At 33.1% G+C, this 22,969-nt stretch overlaps 1 protein-coding gene across 2 annotated transcripts; it reads left to right on the top strand.

The window, feature by feature from the left end:
- Positions 1 to 1,636: 1,636 nt before the first annotated feature.
- On the top strand, positions 1,637 to 7,015 carry LOC141668311 (tRNA-dihydrouridine(47) synthase [NAD(P)(+)]-like). Of its 2 annotated transcripts, none has more exons than XM_074475128.1 (10): positions 1,637 to 2,073; positions 2,779 to 2,895; positions 2,970 to 3,200; positions 3,366 to 3,609; positions 3,694 to 3,941; positions 4,348 to 4,620; positions 5,248 to 5,529; positions 5,643 to 5,763; positions 6,333 to 6,502; positions 6,613 to 7,015. In XM_074475128.1, the coding sequence occupies exons 1-10, from the start codon at positions 1,777 to 1,779 to the stop codon at positions 6,709 to 6,711; spliced, it is 2,082 nt and encodes a 693-aa protein (XP_074331229.1). In that variant the 5' UTR covers positions 1,637 to 1,776; the 3' UTR covers positions 6,712 to 7,015. The 2 variants fall into 2 exon arrangements, with proteins under 2 accessions (XP_074331229.1, XP_074331228.1); XM_074475127.1 differs by having other exon boundaries at positions 1,639 to 2,073; positions 3,357 to 3,609.
- The last annotated feature ends 15,954 nt before the right edge of the window (positions 7,016 to 22,969 follow it).

Below are 22,969 nucleotides of genomic sequence, written 5' to 3'. Positions count from 1 at the left end.
CCCAGATCTGCTTGGCAGTAGTACATGCTGATACTTTTCTTAATTATGTAGCCACCATGCCATTGAGAAGTGAGTTCATAGCTTTAGCATTGGAGTTCATTGCATTCACTTCTTCAGGAGAAAGATCTTTGAGAGATTTTGGCTTCCCTTCTTTCATGGGAATTGTAAAACCATTCTCTACAGCATCCCATTCGAATGCATCACGCTGGAGAAAGATTTTCATCTGAAACTTCCAGTCATTGTAGTTTTCAGCACCATGAAGCAGTGGTGGATAATTGTTTGAATACCTATCTGGTTGAGCCATGGATCGCTAGCAAAATAAACACTAAAAAGAGAATTAAATGCACCTGCTCTGATACCAAATGAAATTCGATGGCTTGATAGATAATATAATATTCTAACTGTCAAGGCAAATGGGACAGTCTCTTATGCAAATGGGACAGTCCCTTTACAAATGAGACAATAAATGGGACAGTCTTAATTAACTGCAGAAAGTAAAATGCTGAAATAAGAAATGCAGAATGCTGAAAACTGAAAAGTAAAAACACCAGAAGTTTTCACTTGGTTCGGACTCTATACCTAGTCTATGGTCTACATCCAAGTCCCCATGCCAACTAGCATAGAGAATGTATTATATCCACTTAAAACAAAGTACTTACAAACTTTCCTTGATTACTGTAACACCCCAGTCCCACATCGAGGAGATTTGGGACTTCTGTTTAGTTTATAAGGCAAAGTAGTACTACTATGTGCACCAACAAATCATGATCTTTTGGGGGTCTGTGGTGGGCTTGTCGTAATCCAAGTTGGCTGCACTCGGGACAGTATGCTTCGACTTCTTTCGGACTCGGAATCAGGACTTGACCCGGTTTTCGAAAAAGGCTCGGGATTTGACCCGGGTTGTCACAATTACAAACTTGGCCCACTTGAAAGAACCATTTCCCTAGCACACAGCTACCTAGCACAAAGCTACTTGGTCTTCCTGTTGTAATCAAACTCCCACAACCCGGGACAAGTGATATAATACACATTTCAGATACAAGAATATAATATGAAAGTTTACAACTCAAACTAGACTTCTTATTTTCTGGATATGTATCTCGGGTATAGAATAAGAAAGTATTTTCAGATGATGAAAGATTAACGTGAAAGCATTAGCCAAATCTGAAATAATGAGTTGTATACAGATTTTCAAACAAAGGATAAGATAAAAAGATTTGAAAATAAGTTTGTTTGAAAAATATTTGAATGAGACTTTTGAAACTAATTTGTTAGAAGTTTGAAAAAGATAAATTAAGTAAAGATAAGGCTTGAGAGATTTAAACTTTATTTATAAGATAAGATGGTTTTGTTTGAAATAAGGTTTATCCAGATAAATAAGATTTACACAAACCCTAACAACCTAATACTAAACCTGCTGGATAGATTCTGCTCCAAATAAGCAATGTTGAAACAGTCTTGTTGCATTATTCCATTCTGATTTATCTGCATTCTATTAAAAGATCTTATAATCATAAACCCAAACAATTAACACTAAATTAATGGGTAATTTACACAGGTTTAACGGTGTTTATCTAGTAAAAAACATGACATATCTCTGAATCCCTGGGTCCAACTTGGGCTATCAAGCAGCCCTGCAAGAAATTAACAAAAATTGAAACGGCACTGAGTAACCAAAACGACAGCGTTTCATGTTGTTTTTTTTAACTCCCCCACCTCTCAAGCAAAACCCTAACAAAGAGATAAAGCAAAACCCTCATCTTCACTAAACCCCCGATGTCTACGCTTCTTCCTGAACCAAACACAAACGGGTCGGATCCTATGGCACTCCAACCCGAAAATCTTGGTGACCCAAATGCAGCTAAAGATACAGAGAAGCCATTAGCTACGGCTGAAGAGCTTATAGCAAAAGCCATAGCTCCTGTAAAGCAACAATTTTTATGTCATAATCCCATTAAATCTTCAATTCAACAACCCAGTAACGACGTCGTTTTGGATACCAAGCCTTCTTCAAATGCCTCTGTTGTTAAAGAGAAGAAATCTAAACGCCAGGCCAAGAGGGAACGTAAACAGGTTCAATTTTACTTATAAAGATTGAATCTTTTTTAACTGTTTACCGTGTTTTGCATTATATGTGTTCAACTTTTGTATGAATTGTTGCGTAAAGATGGATTCTTTTTTGCCCATTTTTGCGGAAAGTTGCCTAATTGGGGAAAATATTTTTTATCAATGATGAGAAATTAGTTTGAAGTTTTCGATATGATGATGAGTTGATGATATGTATGCCCTTTATGGTTGAGTACATTTTTTAGCTTTATATTATTTTTCGAGAACTGAGCTAGTTTGCAAGATTAATATCTTTGCTTCGAGGTACGGAATTGTTAGTTATAATGTCTGTGTTGCTCGAGGCAGTTGACTATGTGTAAATTGTTTGTTATTTGATTAGTTTCTAGATTTTCATGGTTGTTATTTTAAGCGTGGTAAGTCAATAATGTCTGACTAGTAGGACCCCCTGTAGAGTGTAATTTAGTTGCTTATCGTATTGGATAAAATATGATGTTCTTATATAGTTTGATGAGGATGTAGATGATTTTTCAGAGACGGTGTTGTAGTTTTTTCAGTAGACATTGTATCCGTTATGACCCTTTTTTGTCTACTTACGGAGTTTGGACTTCTTACAAGTGATGTTTCTTTCTTTGTACGCTGATATGTGTTTCTTTTTTATTTAGTTTATATCTTACAATGAATTAATGGCAATAAACGTTTCAAACCTCGCAGGAGCAGAAGTCTGTCCTTCATTTATGTCCTGTGATTGCAAAATCTGGAAATCTTAGTTCATGTCAATATGGAGACAAGTGCCGTTTCAGCCATGATGTAGATGGTTTTAAGTCTGAGGTAAAAGCAACATCCCGGACTAAAATATTTTTCCCAGCCAACTCTTTGTTTTGAGTTTATGTTCCGAAATGCAGAAACCAGTGGATTTGGAGGGAAATTGTCCTTTTTTAAAGGAGGAAGGTCCATGCCCTTATGGGCTGGCCTGTAGATTTTTTGGTACACATAAAGCTGATACTGGGACAATCAGTACTCAAACAAGGGAATCTGAGACTAACGGACTGAGAAAAGATGTTCAGAAGCTCTTGTGGAAAAACAAAATGAAATTTCCCAAGGCTGATGCCCAACTGAAAATACTCGGACTTTTGGTATAATCATACACTTATAAGCCTATCCTTAGTAAATGCTTGTTATGCAATCATATGTTGTTATTACAATGTGTTGAATGATTTCTTTTTTCAATTTACACAACCTGTGAATGTACTTTTGTTACTCACTATAAAGTATTTGATCTTATTTAATAGCAAAAACAGGCTAATTCAAAGAAGAAAGATTTGGCAGATGATGAAGAAGAGGATCTTACAGTTTCAACTGCTTCACATGTTAATGAAGGAAATGGTTGTGCTGAAGTGGACATGAGTATTAGATCTGACTGTTGTACTGAAGTGGTAGAAGAAGATGTCAAGATATATGACACTTCTATGCCTGATGAGCTCAGACCTTTAAAAAAAGCCAAGGCATCAATCAATGAAAGTCAGTCATGTGAAGTAAATAATGGTCTGTCTTACGAAAATGTCTGTGGCACTTTACCGTTGTTTATCGGGTCAGTTATGTAATCTTGGTGTTTATTTTTTGAAATAGGTTCAAGTGTCCAGGAGAAAGATCTAGAGGAGTGCGTGAAACCTACAAGTACAGACAGCCATATTGCTACCGAAACAGACAAAAGCCTAAAAACACACGCTCGAGAAAAGAAACTTATTGATTTTAGTGACAAGCTCTATCTTGCACCTCTTACAACTGTTGGAAATCTTCCTTTTCGAAGGGTTTGCAAGGTGTTAGGTGCTGATGTAACATGTGGTGAGATGGCAATGTGCACCAACCTCTTACAGGTTTGTAGTAATGTAACTATTTTATTTAAATTGGTCAATGAAGTCAAAATGGCAGCTAGTGGAGTATAATTGCTTTTGAATTATGTTTTTGGGTACATGATTTTCTTGAGCATATGAAAAACAACAATGAGTAAATTTTACTCTGAAATCTACTTTTTTCTTGCATGAAGCAGTGTTTTTCCTGAAAAGTATCAAACAGCACCCATAGCATGCTTCCCTTTGATTTAATTCTCTGCTCTGTGTCTTGTCTGTGCTAATTAAGATAAGGTTACTAGTTATTTTGTTAATTCAGAAGCGTCCCGGTATTATTAAGCTGTTAATGTTATTAAAATAATCGTCACACATCTCTGGTCCTTTACAAAACTTTATAGAAAAACGATTCTAAACTACTGGGGTATGTTTATAGGGCCAAGCATCTGAATGGGCTCTTCTTAGACGACATTCTTCAGAGGATATTTTTGGTGTCCAAATCTGTGGGGCATATCCAGATACGGTTTCACGAGCTGTTGAACTTATAGATCAGGAGTGCACTGTGGATTTCATTGATATTAATATGGGGTGTCCAATTGACCTTGTAGTTAACAAGGGTGCTGGGTCAGCTCTTCTTACGAAACCAGTGAGAATAAAAAATGTCTTACAGGTAGCTTCAGGCACTGTGGACAAGCCGATAACCGTCAAGGTATGAAGTAATATTGCCCTGATGTGTATTAATGTTAATGTTGTTCGTTTTGCTAATTAGTTTTCATAGAAATTAAATTTGTACACATATATTTACAATGTTTCTACGTTTGCGTTTCTCTTAAGTTTTTACAGAAGCTGAGCAAAAGTTGGTCAAATTTGGTTTAAATTATAGTATTATTTCAATATTTAACCTGCATTTCAGCCACGAAACTACACCCTTACTAATTATCTAGTCTTTCACAGTTGCTGTTTTTATTTAACTCTCATGTCATGTATTTGCAATAAAACAGATTTAGAAAAGTTTGCATCAAATTAATGGCTTTTTACAGTAATAATAAAGGTCTAATATTTGCTTTTTACTTTTGACTATCTGATGTTTTAGTGCAGCATTTATAATAATAATAATACAGAAATTGTGTTCAATTATTTAACACACAGAAATCGCACCTTGAACTGTATACTGTAATAGCTGACCTGTTTTGTATTTTGGTCGCTTTCAGCATGAAGTTTCATTTATTAGAACTTTAAATTTAAGACCTTCAAAGTTGTGCTAGTCAGATGCTTCAAAGTTTGAACTCCACATTTTTCTCTTATAAATACTTACTAGCTCTTTTTTGTACTCCAGGTACGAACAGGATACTTTGAGGGGAGAAACCGTGTTGAGGGTTTAATAAATGATATTAGTAACTGGGGAGCTAGTGCTATAACTATACATGGCCGATCACGTCAGCAACGATATAGCAAGCTTCCCGATTGGGAGTACGTGTACGGTTGTGCTAGAAAAGCTCCTGATGCATTACAAGTCATAGGAAACGGGGATGTTTATTCTTATTTAGATTGGAACAAGCACAAGACTGCCTGCCCCAACCTTTCCACACTCATGATTGCTCGAGGTGCACTGATGAAGGTTTGTAGCTACGACATTAGTTTGGGGAAAATGAAAATACATTTTGGAAGATTTTGTTATATTGCCCATTGTTTTACGAGTTAAAATGTTTGTAAATTTTTTTGCGATTGCAGCCCTGGATTTTTACTGAAATTAAGGAACAGAGGCATTGGGATATCAGTTCTGCAGAGAGACTCAACATATTAAAAGATTATGTGCATGTTGGCCTTGAACATTGGGGCTCTGATTCAAAAGGTATGTTCATTGTTCAATACATTGATATTTCCCTTTGATTGTATTCTACATTAGTTAATTAATAAAGCTAAGTAATTAATAGAAAAACTATATATGGCCCTTAGATTACAGAATTTAGAATATTGAATTGTTTGGAAGATGTTAAGTTGGCAAGTTGCTGTTGGCGGTAGTTGTAAATGCATCTTATTTCTGTTGTATCTGTTCTACATATTCCAGAGTAAGAAACATTATTATCCTTTTCACTACAGCTACTAAACAGCCATTTTCCTGGAATGGTACATTAGCTCCTTAATGTCACGTCTCTGGATTTCGTAAGGCTCATGGGTAATGAAGGAAGATGATAAACCTCCTTGGTTCCTTCATAATTTTGGACAGTTGTATCAGCGGTTACGTGTTTTAAGTTCGACAAGGATGATAAAATAAAAATCTCTTAAATACCTATCTGTCAAATGTCACTGGTATATTCCATATAATTTGAGTGTGCTATTTGACTTATGCAAACCTGTTCAACTTACCAATTGTGCTGCAACAAGACAGAGATTTCTAATATTTGATTAATGTTGGTACAGGTGTAGAGACAACAAGACATTTCTTGCTAGAATGGCTTAGTTACACATATAGATATATTCCAGTTGGTGTACTAGATGTCGTCCCTGCTCAACTAAATTGGCGGTCCCCTTCATACTTCGGTCGTGATGATCTTGAGACCTTAATGGCCTCCGATTCTGCTGCAGACTGGGTAAGCAATCTTATAAGTTTGCTCGGAGCCAGCACTCTTTTGTAATTTGTATAATCTTAATACTAATGTATAGTATTCTGTATTGTTTTGTTGCCTTTTTTGTTCTGTAGATCAAGATATCTGAGATGTTGCTGGGCAAGGTTCCAGCTGGATTTACATTTTCACCAAAACATAAATCAAATTCTCATGACCGTGCAGAAAATGGCTGATTTGGAGTAATACTACGCTGTACTTCTTGACATTAGGATTTTTACCATTACCAATTTATCTATTTGCTTGCGAAATACAGTTCATCATGGTCGGTTTCAATTATTCATTTGGGTCAGTGCTGCTAAGTGCGCTGATAGCCGGAGCAAGCCCAGGAAAGTGAAGACAGTTTTGTTTAAATAGGTGAATAAATGTATTATGTGACCGACTGATCTTCGGAAGAGAGAGTTGAGTTGTTTCTGTCTTCAACATGTACTGTATCAAGTTTTAATAATTTTTTTCAAAATATAAGAATAATTTAAATCATGTGCTGATTTCTGTGGTTTTAACTATGTTCAGGTTTTAGTCAAGGTGATGAAAAATTGTTTGTAACATCTGGGAAATATCGTATAATTATTTATATCAATATATGATTATTATGTGAATGTTATATGAATTTTTAGTGAATTATCTGGTGTTTGATAATAATATTTGGATGTTTGTATGTAATAAAATGTGAGTATGTTAATTTTAATATGTCCAGAATAAAATATAGATAATTAAGGTATTTTTCTGGTAATTTTTGGAGTGTTAGATGATTTTATATTAATTTATGAATTATTAATTATTTTCTGAATAATTACCAAAATTATTTTATAAAGCCGGGAATCGTCCGACTTCAATCGTTTTTACGTTTTTACAACCCGAAACGCTTCCGAAAACTCCTTCCTAACCTAATTTGGTAATTCCGGACATTTTCCGTGTTTTAACTTTTTCGAGCCGGGTTACGATTTGACCTGTAGGAGTACCGGTATGAAATTTTCGATACGCAAATCATTTCATATATCGATAAGAATTTATATTCTCAAAAGGCGAGACATTATCACTTTAATTTCGTATAAAGTATTTTATAGTAAGCTCTATTTTGATAATTATCCAATTCTGGTATTAAAATCGTATCGTCTTTTCAGTTACTTAGCGGCTAAATAACCCATTTTCAGACCTGATTTATAAATGTAATTATGGAATTATCAAACAAATAAAATAGGTGATGGTTCAGTCAACTGTGTGTCATTGTGGTATAAACTGTTTATGATTTGTTAGATGTGAGGATTAATTTTATAATCAATTATCGAGCTATATCCATTTAATTCATTTTAAAGTGATTTTATTGAATATTTATTCATAAAAATGCTAAAATTGTTTCTAAAATTATTTTTGTTGTGCTATAACTTCATTTATTATTTTTAGGAGTTTATAAAATTTAGAAATCAATATTTTATTTATTATTTAATTTTAAATAATTTTATGATTCCATTTAATTGTAAAATCAACATTTAATACCAAGATATTTCAAAAATCATGAAAAAAATTATTTTGATATCTTTTGAATATTCCGGGAAGTGTGATATATAATTTATAATTTTCTCGATAAAATTTGACGTGCAACTATTTCGTTAAATTGCGAAGAAATGAGTCAGACATTATAAGAAAATAAATAAGTGGTGATAAGAACAAAATAAAATAATCAGAAGAGATAATTATATCTCCTCTTTTCCTGATAAACATCAATTGTCTCCGTCTCTCTCTTCGTTCTCTCCCTCTCTTCAATTCTCTCTCGCATCTCTCGACTGTCTCTCTACAATCTCTCTCAAAATCTCTCTCCGTAATCTCTATCTCTCCCTCTATTGTTTCTTCCCTTTCCGTTTTCCCCTGTTCCTCGGTAATTTTCCGATCGCCGCCTTATATATTCCAGCCTTGGATTCATTGTTCATACCTGTTATTGCTGCATATGTGTTTATATATGTATAATTGTGTGTGTGTGCGTTGCCTTGAACCGCCGCCTCTCCTCGGATCTTTCCGGCAAGACGGTGGCGAGTGGGTGGCGCGTGGCTGCTTTGTTATTGCGGTTCCGTTGTCTGCTCTGTTTTACTCACTGTATTGTGTTGGTCATACCGATGTTTGGCTTGATCATCGTGGGTTTTGCTGCATGGTGTGTTGTTCTTCTTTCCGGTTGCCGCACTTTTCCGGCATGGCAGCCGGACTTGTGTACCTGTGTGCGTGACACGTATTGTTGCCTCTGTGATTTTATTTAATTGTCTGACTGAAATTCTTTTTATTAATTTTGCAGAAAAATATTGATTAACGGTTCGTGATAAAATAAAATTCGTACGAGAAATGATTGAAATTAATCGGTGGAATTCGTATGGAAACCCGAATTTAACGGGTACCGACGAATTTTACCGCCGTCGGCGATGAGCTTCGGCGAGCCGACGGTGGGCGATGATGATTTCTATCTGAGTCCTACGTTATTAATTAAATAAAAATAGTTGGTAAATTAGTTGTGAAACGAAAATGGGAATAAAATAAAAATACGAATGAAAATGCAAAATACAAATAGTATTAATAATTAAGCGAATCGGAGTTTGGGACTTGGTAATTGGATTGTGGATTGAATTATGTCGTGGTTGTTATTGTGATTGGATTGTTGTTGTGGATGGACGTCGATTTGATTTCGACGGGTAGGCCGATAAACAAAGGAAACGCTGCCCGATTTTCGGGAAAATATCCGAAAATACGGGAACGTAACCTATAATTATCGGAGACATCGAATAACTATATACAATTATATTATATGAACTTGACTGCGATTAAGACAAGATAGTTTATAAATAATCGATTATCCTGTTTTTCGAAACGACGAGTATATGTATTTTCTGAAAATAAATACCGAACCGAGTTTCGAAGATGTGAACCATAATTGCTATGTGTATTTCGATAATACATATAAATATGAATCCAGTTATGAAATCGTATGGGTAGAATATGATAACGAGTTGATGTTAAGCTTAAGCGGTTATCTGAATTAGGGTATTTCAACCCTGTAGGTTTTAGACGGAAGACCCGAGATTTGACATCGGACTAGGAACGATCTAGTGATTAGACGTCGAGATCAACGAAGTTCCAACTGAAGGGTCTGAATGTTGGGATCATATCAAGAATAGGAAAGTAGTTTGACGATAAAGCCGAACGATCAAAGTCGAACCAAAGTCAATAGCGGTTAAAGCTTATTGAGGCAAGTACCCTAACCTCACTTATCCTTTAAGTGACGTTTAATTCGATTCATATTATGCAAGTATCTCTATCATCACTTATTGTTCAAGTGATATTTATTTTAAATTTTATCATGCAAGTATTGCTTTCCCTATTCTCAGTTTAGAATTGATAAACATATCGCTGAATTAAATAATTCTGTTTATGCAAGTATTCTGGATTTTTCCTTTTAAATACTGCAAGTATTCCTAACCTTTCTCCTTAAATACTGCAAATATTTATTCTCTCCTATTCTAAGTTCAGAATAGTTAACTGTTTTATATTTCGCTGCAATTACTCTTATTATGCCAGTTCTTTTAAATTCTTGTTCCTATAATTAGATTGCTCTTTTGAGCAAATACCCATTCATTCGGGTTATTTGCGAACCCTAATTTGGGATGTTTTGAAATCAGAATGATTTGATATCAAAATACTCTACGGGCTGGACGATTATTATAAGGACCAGTGATGAACTGGATCCTATGGGCCGGAGATGGACCGGACCCTTTAGGCCATAGTTGCCTGGGTGCCCCATATGTTGGTTGGGTCTATGCAGTTGGGTATAGATCCGCATTATCTCCTGACTGATCAGCAGGTTATAGTGCATATGTTGGTTTCTAGTGTTCAGTCCAATTTATTGTTGTTCGCCATTAATGGCATTCCCTCTTGAAATAAAATGTGATTATGGGTTAAAGTTATTCTTTCTTAGCCCTCAATTTCGGGAAATTACAATGTTTCTAAATATATTCGAGGTTCAGATTGTTGCTGCAGCATTAGTTGCTCAGTGATAGTTAGGATCTTGAATGAATTGAGATCTTCTTAATTATTCAATCCGTCCTTATCAGGCTGGTTTAGCAGGCTAAGTCTATGGAAACTTAGTCGATAACGATGGATACTGAATAGTTAGGAATTTCTTGAACGTTGTTTTATGAATAGTTATTGCATCCATTGCTCAATTATGAAATGATACCAGAAGCTATTTTGAAAACACGCGATCTCTAAAAGCTCTGACAAAAATGTCATTATGTCCTTTGTGATTTATAGCAATACAAATCAAATTGATTTTAAGTTGATAAAGTATATCCTTTATATGATTTCGTGTTTCGCTCTTCAAAATATTTCAGAGATTTTGTCTGAAAGTTTTCTTTGAAATTAATGTTTGAGACTCAAATTATATACTTGCTGGGCATTTTTGGCTCACTCTTGCTTTGTCAATTCTTATTTCTGCCAGAAACAGATAAGGATTAAAGTGAATAGCTTTGATAGACAGCAGAAGTTAGAGAAGTTTCCGTTGCGAGAGATTGAAGGTGTTAGAAGAATGTGACAAGAGCATTAGTTCAAAGGTATATATACTTGTTTTATAGTTGAAGTGAGTTGTAGAAGGTTAGATTCTTGTTTCACACCATGACCTGTAAAAGATCCGGATTCAAGGGGTTATTTATTTATTTCTTTATTCTATGTAAGGATTGTTTAGTGACACCAAATCTTGACCCCGGATTTGGGGGTGTTACAGTTTGGTATCAGAGCTGCAGGTTATTGGTCACTGAAATAAGAATAGGTTAGAGTAAGATATGAATGATAGGTCGTACAGGATAGGAAAGACCCTAGACATATTCAGGATAAATTAAGTTGAGTGCGAATTAGGGTTAGCAGATCCGATAAGGAGTTGGTAAGATAGGATTGATGAAAAAGTTCAAGGCGAATATCACAACATTATAGGTATATTGAAACCTCAGATCATACAATAATAAGGAATCGACGAAGATTGGGTATGTTACCCTACTTTTCATGTGGTTTGAAGGAAATGCGGGTGATCTCGTAAGCATTTGTGTAAGGGGAAACTAGGTGAGTGATGGTATGATTTAATTTAGAATTAGGTAAAAGGAAAGCTTATCGTCGGAGGCAACCAGTGAATGGAAGCTGATGAAGAACCAACGTTGCACGTTTTGAAGGCATCACCGTTGCGAGAAGATTCTTATCACTTATCGGGAGCTGCATGAGGAATAATATTTACCTTCCTAGATATAGGTAAGATTAGCAAGAAGATGCGACCCTATTCACATATAGAACGTCGAATTGCGTGCGTGGTTGTAAGCATAACGTCGAGGATGACGACATGAATATGAAAGACAATGGCAGATGTTAGCGTTGAGTCCAAGTTAGGAATAAAATGGCATATAACGGTGAATGAAATTTCGTCGGCTAATAAATGCATGTATAGTCCAAGGAAAAGTGGAAGAAGTACCAAAGTAGAGAGACCTTATATGGACATTCTTTGAATTAGACATTTTATTGGTAAATCAGGAAGATAGCAAGTAATGTATATAGTAATGACGACCAAAATAATTGATTTCCAAAACTTTAAAAATGAGATTTCGGAAAAGATTTTCTTAATCAACTTTCAGAAGATTTTTGCATAAAATGAGTTTTACAAATGATTTGTCAAACTACTACTTATGTTCTTGTTATTATAAAGAGAAAATGATCTAAAAAGAAGAATGGAATTAGACTTAGTGTTGTTATTCAAAGGGCCAAGTAGACCCATCAGCAGGAAGAAGGTTTAAGGTTGCTGTGAAGAATGAAAGTAAACGTTGTTTAATAAAATCAATAATTAAATCAACATATTAAAATATTATTTACCCCAATTCATGAAATTATTAAAATTTAATGAGATTCGTGATTCGAATGGACGGAGGATGATTGAAGGAAATGGCAGAATCTTCTAGATGATTAGAGAAGAATCGTATTTTATCGACGAAATTGAGGCATTGCGTGATCGATGGGTATTTTACGCGACATAGATGAAATCTGAAGCCGTGATTATAAATTTCGGGAGGACGCGATTAAGATCAAATTATTGAAGCATTTGATGTAAAGGCATTTCCAGATAGCACTTCGAAGCAATGATGTGACTTGAATCGTGAACCTGTACTCGCACGATCCTGAAGACAGATATAGGTGAAGCATGGAAGGTGATCAACACTAATATTCTTTCTTCTAATACGATAGTATATGTTTATCTTGATTCGTGAATACGACTGAGCTTTTTCTGTTGATAAATCATATGAGGCGGAAACGAAAGAACATTTTTGTATCCCTCCTAAATTGTTGCTTTTCTCAAATTCTTGATTCCCAATTGAGACAACAGTGTTATGATATGACGCTTTGTCGAAATGACGAAAAGTCGGGTGGGACGCCACCTAATCATGTGCTGTATGCCATATAGTATGAAAGACTGGCCATCTTGAGTATGAATATGGTTGTCTCATCCTTCACTCATTTTTCTTCCTTCAATCAGTTGTCGCATTGTTATTCCTTATTCCGTTTTTTCAATCAAAATCATATTTACAAACTCTCCTCTTGCATCGAGTCTGTTCTTTGACGATTCCAAAAGAAATAGAATAGTTAGTGCGACAGGTAGAATTACGTGTCAAAGGAGAATATGATTGTAAGTTGATAAATAATGCACTTCAAACTAGAGGATTTCGGCGCGAAATGAATGGTTAGTGAATCGTACATTTATTACAAAATAAGGAAGCAAAGTTATGTGCGTCAGACGCTGCAAACAAGTATCGGGACGATAATCAAAGATCAAGGAAATTCCGAACAATGACTCAGACATGTAATTACGACGTGAAACATCCCTTCGTCGCTGGAAGATACTGTTCGTGAAGACTCAAGATGGAAGAAATCTTAAATGTAATCAAACTTCGAACGTGTACTTCAAGAAATTGTAAAATTTTCTAATTTGCGTAAGTAAGGGATGATGAATCCAATGCTCATACCCGGGTCAGTAACGGAAGTTCGATGCGAAGCCATAAATAGAGATGAAGCAATGGTGACTCGATTGTGAAACTTTTCAAGAAATAATAATCTAACGATTGAGTTTCTACCAGATTGTGATGGTAATAATGGAGACCATGCGCAGTTATTAAAAGATAAACCGATTAATAATGGTCAGAAATAAATTAACAGAATCATGAAATCAAACCTTAAATTCATTAAGGACAATTCGTAATATTCTAAGAAAGGTATGGTTATATTAATCATTGCGGGTTTCAGATCCAATCCCAATTAAAAAGAGATATGTTATACTAGTTAGATGCTGATCAAAGGTGAATTGTGGGAATTGATGATTTAGTTGATGGAAGTGGATGTATATGATTGTGGATGACTTGGTTGATTAATGGTGTCGGCTTGAGTCCGACTGGTAGTCAATGGTGTAGGGGAAGTGCTGCCCAAATTTTCAGAAATTACCCTATAGTTAAGAACAAAGAAGTATATGATCATTCTCGTCAGCATTCCAGATAATTGCAGTCTCGGTTCTTGAGAAAGTTGTTATGACCAAACTGACTTTATGTAATTGGTCTTTGATTCCAGTTAGCTAGTTAGCACTTGGTTTAAGTGACCATTTAAAGGAGTTGATTGATCCACTTTACCAATTAATGGTTAGTTAAATGGAGATCGATTCCAATTAGATTGAGTCAAGCTCTAACATAATTTCCAGATCCGAAATGAAAGATATAGAAATTTGAGAAAAAGTAATGGCGTTACTGTAAATTAAAAAGGCCTAGTTCAATTAGCGTGATGTTATTGAAATCGGGTGTAAGGTGTGATCCTGAAGAATATGTTCTTTTTGATGAATAAAAAGAATAGGAAGTTATTGGTTCATGCTAGTAAGAAGAATATTTCAAGACCTGAAGCGGTTGAATAGAAGTTGCTATAGAATAATGGAAAGCTCGCAAATTCAAGCATCCAATGAACGACGGAGATTGATGAAGTCCGCATGTGAACTCAGGAAAAGAGATGAGAATCAATGAAGAGAAGTCAAACACGTGATTTGTGACACGTCAAGTAAGGCTAAGAAAATAGCTACCGAGGAAATTCGATAATTTTGTTAGTAAGAATTTAAATAGTGTAAATAAAAGCCTTCATTCCAGTGTGAATTCCAGGAATGACCTATTCAATAATAAACAGAGTAATATTACTAAGAAAAAGAAATTTGTTATGTATAAAAAAAAAAGATAATGAATAATGAAAACAAAGAACTAATCAAGACAAGAAGTGAAATCAAAAGGATGATAAAGAAATTTTATAAAATAATCCAGAAAATATATAAGTTGGGAATGTCGGTTGTGCCAGAACTATTAAGAGAATAAGATGGAACGTCGATAGTTGAAAATAGGAGTTCGTTCCAAAAATGCATGTAAGCAGGGGAATGAATAAAGGGATAGGAAAAGTTAGAAATTGAGAGCAGGTTTGATCCGACTTCTGGAATATACTGATACTTATTTTGTTGTTAAATATCAAAGGTGGTATTAATATAGATGATTGGTGTTGACTTCAGTATGGAACGTTGTTAGCATCAAAGTTCATATTTATATCTAATTTAATATGACAATAAAATTAGTATTAGTACCAAGAGTTCGGTTTTGAATAAAGTTATGGTTCATTCTATTCCAAATTAATATTCTATTTAAAGAGTAAAAGATTTCACTTGATGAATCTATTTGTTAAAAAAAAAAAAAAGAAATTGAAAAATACTACAAAATGGTGAGTTAAATGCGATGGTCGAGATTGCCTTTTTAATTGTTAGTTTTAATATATTCAAAACATTTCTAAGCATTAAACGCCATGAGTTTAGTATATCGGGCGGATACGGAGTGAAAGTACAAGAAACCAACTAAAGGTTCTCGAATACGATTAAAAACAATTATAGGCCAGATTAACCAAACAGAAGGAGACGCGAGAAGTAAAGTTGAACAGTCAGGAAAATAGAAGGTGCATAATCGCAAATTGTTCAAATTAGAAAGAAAATCAGATTGGTATAACTCAAGTTAATCCATCAAGACAATGAGATAGATAGAACGGTTACGAATGAGCTGACCCTTTTGTTATAGGCATAACGAGTTCATAAGATATTTAAATGTATATAGCTGAGAAAGGTAATTTAGTTCCCTACGTATAAAAATGAAGGGTGATTCAGGTTATGTGAGTAACTGACAGATTTAATGTCAGTAAAAGACCGCTAAATTGTAATTAAAATAATGAGACCGAGGAATTATAGGAAAGGTACTTGGGGAATATCATAGTTAACGTCAGAAAGCCAATGCGCCCTGGTTCCCGTGCATCATTTACAAATGAAGAAGAAGATTACAGGAACGGTTACCTCCAGTGCGATAGGAAGTGATTACAAATTAGATTATTTGAACGAAGAAACATATGAGGACGAAATTCAACACCGAGTAACAATTGGAAATGCATGTAGGCACGAGTTATTAGAATTAAAAAAAAAAAAAAGAAAAAAAAAAGAGAATTAAGATGTGTTATGTTGCTCCTCCTAAGTAGTAAATAGACATGATAAGTAGAAGTGAGTTGGCTTCACCGTTACTCATACAGCGCATTCATAAGGCGTTTATCTGTAGATATTCGGAAGGAGTAAGCTAGCTCCAGTATATATAGGAGATGGAGAGTTGAATTATGCAAGCAATAAATAAAATATGATATTAGCAAGAGGCTATAAAGGAAAGATTGGTATTATACGTTAAAGTTATGAAAAATTATGAGGTTGAGAGATTAACCTGAGAAAATGAAAGTTATATACTTGAAAAATATTAATATTATTCCTTAGAGTGATTCTGAGGACAGAATCCTTTTAAGGGGGGAAGGATGTAACATCTGGGAAATATCGTATAATTATTTATATCAATATATGATTATTATGTGAATGTTATATGAATTTTTAGTGAATTATCTGGTGTTTGATAATAATATTTGGATGTTTGTATGTAATAAAATGTGAGTATGTTAATTTTAATATGTCCAGAATAAAATATAGATAATTAAGGTATTTTTCTGGTAATTTTTGGAGTGTTAGATGATTTTATATTAATTTATGAATTATTAATTATTTTCTGAATAATTACCAAAATTATTTTATAAAGCCGGGAATCGTCCGACTTCAATCGTTTTTACGTTTTTACAACCCGAAACGCTTCCGAAAACTCCTTCCTAACCTAATTTGGTAATTCCGGACATTTTCCGTGTTTTAACTTTTTCGAGCCGGGTTACGATTTGACCTGTAGGAGTACCGGTATGAAATTTTCGATACGCAAATCATTTCATATATCGATAAGAATTTATATTCTCAAAAGGCGAGACATTATCACTTTAATTTCGTATAAAGTATTTTATAGTAAGCTCTATTTTGATAATTATCCAATTCTGGTATTAAAATCGTATCGTCTTTTCAGTTACTTAGCGGCTAAATAACCCATTTTCAGACCTGATTTATAAATGTAATTATGGAATTATCAAACAAATAAAATAGGTGATGGTTCAGTCAACTGTGTGTCATTGTGGTATAAACTGTTTATGATTTGTTAGATGTGAGGATTAATTTTATAATCAATTATCGAGCTATATCCATTTAATTCATTTTAAAGTGATTTTATTGAATATTTATTCATAAAAATGCTAAAATTGTTTCTAAAATTATTTTTGTTGTGCTATAACTTCATTTATTATTTTTAGGAGTTTATAAAATTTAGAAATCAATATTTTATTTATTATTTAATTTTAAATAATTTTATGATTCCATTTAATTGTAAAATCAACATTTAATACCAAGATATTTCAAAAATCATGAAAAAAATTATTTTGATATCTTTTGAATATTCCGGGAAGTGTGATATATAATTTATAATTTTCTCGATAAAATTTGACGTGCAACTATTTCGTTAAATTGCGAAGAAATGAGTCAGACATTATAAGAAAATAAATAAGTGGTGATAAGAACAAAATAAAATAATCAGAAGAGATAATTATATCTCCTCTTTTCCTGATAAACATCAATTGTCTCCGTCTCTCTCTTCGTTCTCTCCCTCTCTTCAATTCTCTCTCGCATCTCTCGACTGTCTCTCTACAATCTCTCTCAAAATCTCTCTCCGTAATCTCTATCTCTCCCTCTATTGTTTCTTCCCTTTCCGTTTTCCCCTGTTCCTCGGTAATTTTCCGATCGCCGCCTTATATATTCCAGCCTTGGATTCATTGTTCATACCTGTTATTGCTGCATATGTGTTTATATATGTATAATTGTGTGTGTGTGTGCGTTGCCTTGAACCGCCGCCTCTCCTCGGATCTTTCCGGCAAGACGGTGGCGAGTGGGTGGCGCGTGGCTGCTTTGTTATTGCGGTTCCGTTGTCTGCTCTGTTTTACTCACTGTATTGTGTTGGTCATACCGATGTTTGGCTTGATCATCGTGGGTTTTGCTGCATGGTGTGTTGTTCTTCTTTCCGGTTGCCGCACTTTTCCGGCATGGCAGCCGGACTTGTGTACCTGTGTGCGTGACACGTATTGTTGCCTCTGTGATTTTATTTAATTGTCTGACTGAAATTCTTTTTATTAATTTTGCAGAAAAATATTGATTAACGGTTCGTGATAAAATAAAATTCGTACGAGAAATGATTGAAATTAATCGGTGGAATTCGTATGGAAACCCGAATTTAACGGGTACCGACGAATTTTACCGCCGTCGGCGATGAGTTTCGGCGAGCCGACGGTGGGCGATGATGATTTCTATCTGAGTCCTACGTTATTAATTAAATAAAAATAGTTGGTAAATTAGTTGTGAAACGAAAATGGGAATAAAATAAAAATACGAATGAAAATGCAAAATACAAATAGTATTAATAATTAAGCGAATCGGAGTTTGGGACTTGGTAATTGGATTGTGGATTGAATTATGTCGTGGTTGTTATTGTGATTGGATTGTTGTTGTGGATGGACGTCGATTTGATTTCGACGGGTAGGCCGATAAACAAAGGAAACGCTGCCCGATTTTCGGGAAAATATCCGAAAATACGGGAACGTAACCTATAATTATCGGAGACATCGAATAACTATATACAATTATATTATATGAACTTGACTGCGATTAAGACAAGATAGTTTATAAATAATCGATTATCCTGTTTTTCGAAACGACGAGTATATGTATTTTCTGAAAATAAATACCGAACCGAGTTTCGAAGATGTGAACCATAATTGCTATGTGTATTTCGATAATACATATAAATATGAATCCAGTTATGAAATCGTATGGGTAGAATATGATAACGAGTTGATGTTAAGCTTAAGCGGTTATCTGAATTAGGGTATTTCAACCCTGTAGGTTTTAGACGGAAGACCCGAGATTTGACATCGGACTAGGAACGATCTAGTGATTAGACGTCGAGATCAACGAAGTTCCAACTGAAGGGTCTGAATGTTGGGATCATATCAAGAATAGGAAAGTAGTTTGACGATAAAGCCGAACGATCAAAGTCGAACCAAAGTCAATAGCGGTTAAAGCTTATTGAGGCAAGTACCCTAACCTCACTTATCCTTTAAGTGACGTTTAATTCGATTCATATTATGCAAGTATCTCTATCATCACTTATTGTTCAAGTGATATTTATTTTAAATTTTATCATGCAAGTATTGCTTTCCCTATTCTCAGTTTAGAATTGATAAACATATCGCTGAATTAAATAATTCTGTTTATGCAAGTATTCTGGATTTTTCCTTTTAAATACTGCAAGTATTCCTAACCTTTCTCCTTAAATACTGCAAATATTTATTCTCTCCTATTCTAAGTTCAGAATAGTTAACTGTTTTATATTTCGCTGCAATTACTCTTATTATGCCAGTTCTTTTAAATTCTTGTTCCTATAATTAGATTGCTCTTTTGAGCAAATACCCATTCATTCGGGTTATTTGCGAACCCTAATTTGGGATGTTTTGAAATCAGAATGATTTGATATCAAAATACTCTACGGGCTGGACGATTATTATAAGGACCAGTGATGAACTGGATCCTATGGGCCGGAGATGGACCGGACCCTTTAGGCCATAGTTGCCTGGGTGCCCCATATGTTGGTTGGGTCTATGCAGTTGGGTATAGATCCGCATTATCTCCTGACTGATCAGCAGGTTATAGTGCATATGTTGGTTTCTAGTGTTCAGTCCAATTTATTGTTGTTCGCCATTAATGGCATTCCCTCTTGAAATAAAATGTGATTATGGGTTAAAGTTATTCTTTCTTAGCCCTCAATTTCGGGAAATTACAATGTTTCTAAATATATTCGAGGTTCAGATTGTTGCTGCAGCATTAGTTGCTCAGTGATAGTTAGGATCTTGAATGAATTGAGATCTTCTTAATTATTCAATCCGTCCTTATCAGGCTGGTTTAGCAGGCTAAGTCTATGGAAACTTAGTCGATAACGATGGATACTGAATAGTTAGGAATTTCTTGAACGTTGTTTTATGAATAGTTATTGCATCCATTGCTCAATTATGAAATGATACCAGAAGCTATTTTGAAAACACGCGATCTCTAAAAGCTCTGACAAAAATGTCATTATGTCCTTTGTGATTTATAGCAATACAAATCAAATTGATTTTAAGTTGATAAAGTATATCCTTTATATGATTTCGTGTTTCGCTCTTCAAAATATTTCAGAGATTTTGTCTGAAAGTTTTCTTTGAAATTAATGTTTGAGACTCAAATTATATACTTGCTGGGCATTTTTGGCTCACTCTTGCTTTGTCAATTCTTATTTCTGCCAGAAACAGATAAGGATTAAAGTGAATAGCTTTGATAGACAGCAGAAGTTAGAGAAGTTTCCGTTGCGAGAGATTGAAGGTGTTAGAAGAATGTGACAAGAGCATTAGTTCAAAGGTATATATACTTGTTTTATAGTTGAAGTGAGTTGTAGAAGGTTAGATTCTTGTTTCACACCATGACCTGTAAAAGATCCGGATTCAAGGGGTTATTTATTTATTTCTTTATTCTATGTAAGGATTGTTTAGTGACACCAAATCTTGACCCCGGATTTGGGGGTGTTACATTGTTCGGATGCAACGTCAACTTTTTATAACTTAATATATTGCTTACGTTTTAATTTGTCTCAAATTACTTGGTAAATTTTGATTTCGACACTTGTTTTAAGGTGCATTGACTTAATAGTTATAGTTTCTTTTTTATTTTTTAAAATAAAATTAATTTAAAGGATATTTCAAAAAATAATAAACGTAACTAGACGTTCATTGCACCTTAAAATGTCAGACAAACAAGCTCCCTTTATGACCTTATATGAGTTCTTAAATTTAGTTATAAGAATTTTGAAAAAAATGACACTTTAACGGTATTTTAGTTCTTCTTTAAATCATTTTTTAAATCGTTCTTTCTTAAATTATTTCTTAAAATTCAAAATCATGTGTTAAATCACTAAAATTAATATTTTATAATATTTGTAAGAAAATCCACTAGAATACTGTTGAACTCGTTCTAATAATCTGATTCCTAAACGGTCACGCCTATAAAAAATGTGGTTCGTAAGAATCGAACTCAAGTTATTTCATTCAACTATACAACCTCTTACCACTACACCATGTTTTCACATGTTCTTTTTATCATACACATAATATGTAAATGTGCTAAATTAATATTTTATTTAACTTTAAAGATAATTATTTGAATTCCGCAAAAAAAGGATAGTTAGTTGAATATTTGTACACTTAATTTTAAAGAATTGAATTACAGATATAAAATTAGACATAGTACATAAATTGATTATTATCTTATTTATTAATCATTTTTTAGTTTGAAAATATATCTCATATATTTTCAACATATTTTTTTTATAAAAAGTAATTAAAATATACATATATAATTTTTTTTAAAAATATTGAATATAAAATTGCTTATATATAAATAATTTATATTGGTATTACATATTTACATAAGTTCGAATTGTAATGAGTTAATGCATTTTAGAACTTAACTCATTATTCAAAAAATACTTGAAATTTGAATACATGACCCGGCCGAAAAACATCGTCACATTATACGTTTAGTAAATTTAAATTACAAGCTCGGCGAGAATATCTTACCAATAATGTGAAATTTTTTTAATATCTTATGTTAATATAAATTAATGTGTTTGAGTTTTTATAGGATCAAGTCAATTGATTATTTATATTAAAATTACTAACTTCAATGGTAATAAATAATTATTTTTGGGATTTGTCCCAATTTTAAGAATATTTGAAATTTGAAATGAGATCTCACTAGATTTGTTAAAACTATGATTATATATTAAATCGATTTATTTTTCATTTTTCACTTTAAAAAAAACTAACGTTTTAAAAAGAATTCTTTTAGATCAACAATATTCATTGATCAAGATAATATTGTACAAATATTTTGAATTATTTTAATATTTTTAATTATTCAAATAAAAGTTATATCTATTGTATATTGTAGCATTTGATTCAATGCATTTTATATTTTTTAAAGAAAAAAATATATATTGTTTAATAATTTGAAGGAATTAACCAATTCAACTAATATTTATAAAACTTTATCGAACTGAAATTTTTTAATTTTAGAAGAATATTATAAAATATTATGAAGTTATTACATGAAAAAATATTAGAGTCGTAATGAAAAAAACTTCAAAACGATTTAAATAAATATATAAATACAATTTTTTTTTCGAATTCTTGAAAAAATATCATGAATATCAATAATAAGTCTTAAAAATATATAATTCATTTTTATGTTACAACCATGATTGATACTCAGTTGCGTAAAAAATATATATGGATTATTTGTCAGTGATAATGTGAATACCATATATAAATTATAGCAATTTATTTCTTACATGATTTCAATTTTTGAATAATTTTAAATGCATGTTATTTAAGTAATCAATTATCTCGCTAGATGTTAATAATGATTATACATGTACATAAATAAGATATTTAGCATATAAATAATTGAAACCATCATAATTTACTAAGAAATGTAACATACAATAATTTACATGCTAACACACACACATACATATAACTTAATCTTACTTTGTTAACAGTAGTGTAAATAAAAAACTAACATTTTCCCATACATACATATGTTGAATTTCAAAAACTAATATTTTTCATTAAAATCAACTTTAATATTAACAATAATGTAAATGTTACATTATTGTATATTATGATTGCAAGTCATTCTGACTTCAGTTATGCATTTTTTATTTTTTTAAATTGAGTAAGTTAATTGTAAGTTAGTAGTTAACTCAGTAATAATATAGAGCAGTACATATAGTTTATTTAAATAAAATTCAAGATTTTGGTCAACTTTGT

The sequence above is a fragment of the Apium graveolens genome, chromosome 6, assembly GCF_009905375.1.
Source record: "Apium graveolens cultivar Ventura chromosome 6, ASM990537v1, whole genome shotgun sequence".
NCBI lineage: Eukaryota > Viridiplantae > Streptophyta > Magnoliopsida > Apiales > Apiaceae > Apium > Apium graveolens.
This window is presented reverse-complemented; position numbering and strand designations above follow the sequence as displayed.